This window comes from Leptonychotes weddellii, unplaced genomic scaffold (genome assembly GCF_054177405.1).
Source record: "Leptonychotes weddellii isolate Sample4059 unplaced genomic scaffold, ASM5417740v2 HiC_scaffold_17693, whole genome shotgun sequence".
Classification (NCBI taxonomy): Eukaryota; Metazoa; Chordata; class Mammalia; order Carnivora; family Phocidae; genus Leptonychotes; species Leptonychotes weddellii.
The window spans coordinates 1-4097 of NW_027760882.1; the positions used below are offsets into that span (position 1 = coordinate 1).

Genomic DNA, 4097 nt, shown 5'->3' on the forward strand with positions numbered 1-4097 from the left:
TATTAGGAGACCAAACACAAGTTCAACATGGGATTACATGTGCTAGACTTTATAGTGACTAGTAGTTTAGGAGAACTATTACTGTCACACATTTCCTGGCTTTTTTCCTTCTAGGTGAAAATTTGTGATATGCAAATGCGTGGCACACCGCGAGACTTACTTCCAGGAGACCCTATTTGTAGTCCAGTAGCAGCAGTGCTGGCGGAGGCCACTATTCAGCTTATCCGTATCCTTCACCGAACAGACCGTTGGACTTACTGCATTAACAGAAAAATGATGGAAAGGCTGCATAAAATTAAGATATGTATTAAAGAGTCAGGTCAGAAGCTAAAGAAAAGCCGCTCGGTTCAAAGCCGAGAGGAAAATGAAATGAGAGAGGAGAAGGAGAGCAAAGAGGAAGAGAAAGGTAAACATAATAGACATGGCCTTGCTGACCTCTCAGAGCCGCAGCTGAGGACCCTTTGCATAGAGGTGTGGCCTGTGCTGGCAGTGATAGGAGGAGTTGATGCTGGTCTTAGAGTTGGAGGTCGGTGTGTTCACAAGCAAACTGGGCGCCATGCCACGCTGCTGGGAGTGGTCAAAGAGGGCAGCACGTCTGCCAAGGTCCAATGGGATGAAGCAGAAATTACCATCAGGTATGATCTGTTGAGTTACACTTTTAGCAAACGAGTATTTTATGGTGAAATGGGCCTATGGACAGTGAGTAACTGTATTTTAGATGAGCTGCCAGTTTTTAAAATATTTTTTTTTCATATAGCTGGGTATGAGTACTGTGATTTCATAAAGGAATATATTCCAAAGCCATGTTACCTGGAATATTAGTGGTTTATAAGATACATGGGTTTTGTTTTGTTTTGTGAAGAAATGGTAAGCTCACTAATTTAGGTTTAACTGGGATCTGTCTTTCTGTTTTTCATTTGGCTGCTTGCTTTTTGATCATTTCCATTACACACTGGGGTAGAAAAAAGCCAGCCAGCACATTTGTCAATTACATTTTTGTAGGTGGGCTTTGAATGTGGGCAGGAACATTTGAGTGACTAAAATTCCTATCCCTTCGGGGTACAATATTTTGGGTAGATACGGAAATTACATTTATTTGACACAAACTGTATACTTAAAAGCATTTAGATGTCTTTGCAATCACATAGGATTTGTGTGAAATAGAAACTTCATGTTTTAGAGGAAATGTGTCAAGAATCTTCATTGATAAGGGGACTCATTTATCTAATGATTCTACATAGTTGCATCATTTGAAAATGTGATTTATTAGTGATAATACATAACTATTCATTGTATTGCCTGAAGTGATTGTTCTATAGTGGTTTTTTTTTTAAGATTTTATTTATTTATTTGACAGAGAGATAGAGAGCACAAGTAGGCAGAGTGGCAGGCAGAAGGAGAGGGAAAAGCAGGCTCTCCATGGAACGGGGAGCCCGACGTGGGGCTCGATCCCAGGACCCTGGGATCATGACCTGAGCTGAAGGCAGCCGATTAACCCACTGAGCCACCCAGGCGCCCCTGTTCTGTAGTGTTTTTGTTTTGTTTTGTTTTTTGTTTCGTTTTTTAAAGATTTTATTTATTTATCTGACAGAGAGAGACACAGTGAGAGAGGGAACACAAGCAGGGGGAGTGGGAGAGGGAGAAGCAGGCTTCCCGTAGAGCAGGGAGCCCGATGCGGGGCTCGATCCCAGGACTCTGGGATCATGACCTGAGCCGAAGGCAGACGTTTAATGACTGAGCCACCCAGGCCACCCCTGTTCTTTAGTGTTAATATGACATGGTACAATATCCAAAAAAGTGGTACTTAAGTATTCTTTGGAGGCAGTACTGTTTTAGAATCTTAACAATAGCTGTAGATTCTCTCAGCTGAAAACTTAACACATACATAAAATTTATACACAATTTCATCCTATACTTACATTCCCCCACTCTACCAAGCTAAGAAACTAGTGAAAAATTTACAGTGTTACATGAAAGTATCTACCTTTTCTTTTATTCTTTGCCTTGTTTCAGAAAGGATTTATGATGCCTTAATTAAGATGCAAATAAAATAAAGCAAAATAAATCAAATTAAAGCAAATAAGAAAATGAGGAAAAGGGAAAATAAGATTAAGAAGATTAATCTAGAACCAAGATTTAGGTTAATATGACAAATTTATGCCACCAAACTTTTGGTATTTGCGAAAGCTATTACATTTTGTGTATTTATAACATTTTTAAACTTCAGTAAATTCTTGCCAAATACCAGGAAATATGTGATCATATTTTTGCTTAAGCTACAAATTAGAAGCATTAATTGAAGACTACAAGATAATTTTTTAAATGAAAACAAAGTCTTGGAACCTCTTGAATAGGTTATAGTCATTACCCATATAATAAGCGAAATCTGTTCTACAGACTTTTCAAATAGCTTACATCGGGATAGGCAAACTGCATCTGGCCCACCTCTTGTGTTTGTAATAATGTTACACACAGCCACACCCATTCATTTAGGTATTCAATGGCTGCTTTCACATTATGATGGCAGGGTTGAAAGGTTGCCGTGGAGACTGTGTGGCCTGCAAGGTCTAAAATATTTACTATTTGACTCTTTTTAGAAATTTTGCTAATTTCTACATTAGAGTATAGTAAATACTCTGATTTGAAAATACATGCACATCTCATTGCTTTTGCATTTATCATCACATCTCCCTATTTTCTCATAAAATACTCATTTTTCTCTCTGTAATGATTTCTGTAGTTCATGTAAATTATTCTTTGTACTGTGTACATGATGCATCTTACTTTGTTTACATTATTTTCTGTACCTTCCTCCTGTCTATCCCTCACTTGCTTCTTCCTGTGTCATTCTGATCTTATTAAAGCTTCCCAACTTTTTGGTCGCCTAGTGATACTCCATTGTATAATCTGGAACCCTGTGAACCACTGCCTTTTGATGTGGCGCGATTCCGAGGCCTGACGGCTTCTGTGTTGCTGGACCTCACATATCTGACTGGTATTCACGAAGACATGGGCAAACAGAGCACCAAGCGACATGAAAAGAAACACCGACATGAGTCTGAGGAGAAAGGGGATGTTGAGCAGAAAACCGAGAGTGAATCTGCTGTAGATACGCGAGCAGGCTTAACATCTGATGATGTCAAAAGTCAGGGTACCACAGCCTCCAAATCAGACAACGAAATAGCTTCATTTTCTTTAGATCCAACACTGCCAAGTGTGGAATCCCAACATCAGATAACAGAAGGAAAAAGAAAAAATCACGAACACATATCCAAAAACCATGACATAGCCCAGTCGGAAATCCGAGCAATCCAGCTGTCCTATCTCTACCTCGGTGCTATGAAATCACTTAGTGCTCTTCTTGGCTGTAGTAAATATGCTGAGCTGTTGCTGATACCAAAGGTTCTGGCTGAAAATGGCCATAACTCAGACTGTGCAAGCTCTCCAGTCGTTCATGAAGATGTGGAGATGCGTGCAGCCTTGCAGTTCTTGATGCGACACATGGTGAAGCGAGCAGTCATGCGGTCACCCATAAAGAGAGCATTGGGATTAGCTGATCTGGAACGAGCTCAAGCCATGATCTATAAATTAGTGGTCCATGGGCTCTTGGAAGACCAGTTTGGGGGCAAAATTAAGCAAGGTATGTTACCTGCTTTTTTTTTTTCTTTTGTGTCGTTGAAATTATTTACAATGTCAGATATGATATATTCCCTAAGTGATTTATAAAAAAAATTTTTTTTAATAAAAGTTTTCACATTGTTTTTCCTTTGCAAAGCAAACAGTTCTTTTTTGTTTCTTTTATATTAATAATTATCTGTCTACTTATAATTTTCTATCTTAAACCTACACAAGCATAGAACTTAATAATCATTATTATATTTTGTAAAACTTAACTCATGCCGCAAAAGGTACTCAAATATTTATTGATCTGAATCGAGATGTATATTATTCTGATAACTTCTCAGAGATGTTTTATTTTATTTATTTATTTATTTTAAATTTTATTTTGTTAGTCACCATACATTACATCATTAGTTTTTGATGTAGTGTTCTATAATTCATTGTTAATGTATAACACCCAGTGCTCCATTCAATAC

The 4097-nt window shown here is 38.2% G+C and overlaps 1 protein-coding gene across 2 annotated transcripts; it reads left to right on the forward strand.

Moving 5' to 3' along the window:
• Nucleotides 1-100: 100 nt before the first annotated feature.
• On the forward strand, nt 101-3750 carry LOC102739790 (putative E3 ubiquitin-protein ligase HERC1). 2 transcript variants are annotated; one of them, XM_081810066.1, is made up of 2 exons: nt 101-635; nt 2865-3750. In XM_081810066.1, exons 1-2 carry the CDS (start codon nt 130-132, stop codon nt 3724-3726), a joined length of 1368 nt encoding a protein of 455 aa, XP_081666192.1. In that variant the 5' UTR covers nt 101-129; the 3' UTR covers nt 3727-3750. The 2 variants fall into 2 exon arrangements, with proteins under 2 accessions (XP_081666192.1, XP_081666193.1); XM_081810067.1 differs by having other exon boundaries at nt 2889-3741.
• Nucleotides 3751-4097: the final 347 nt, after the last annotated feature.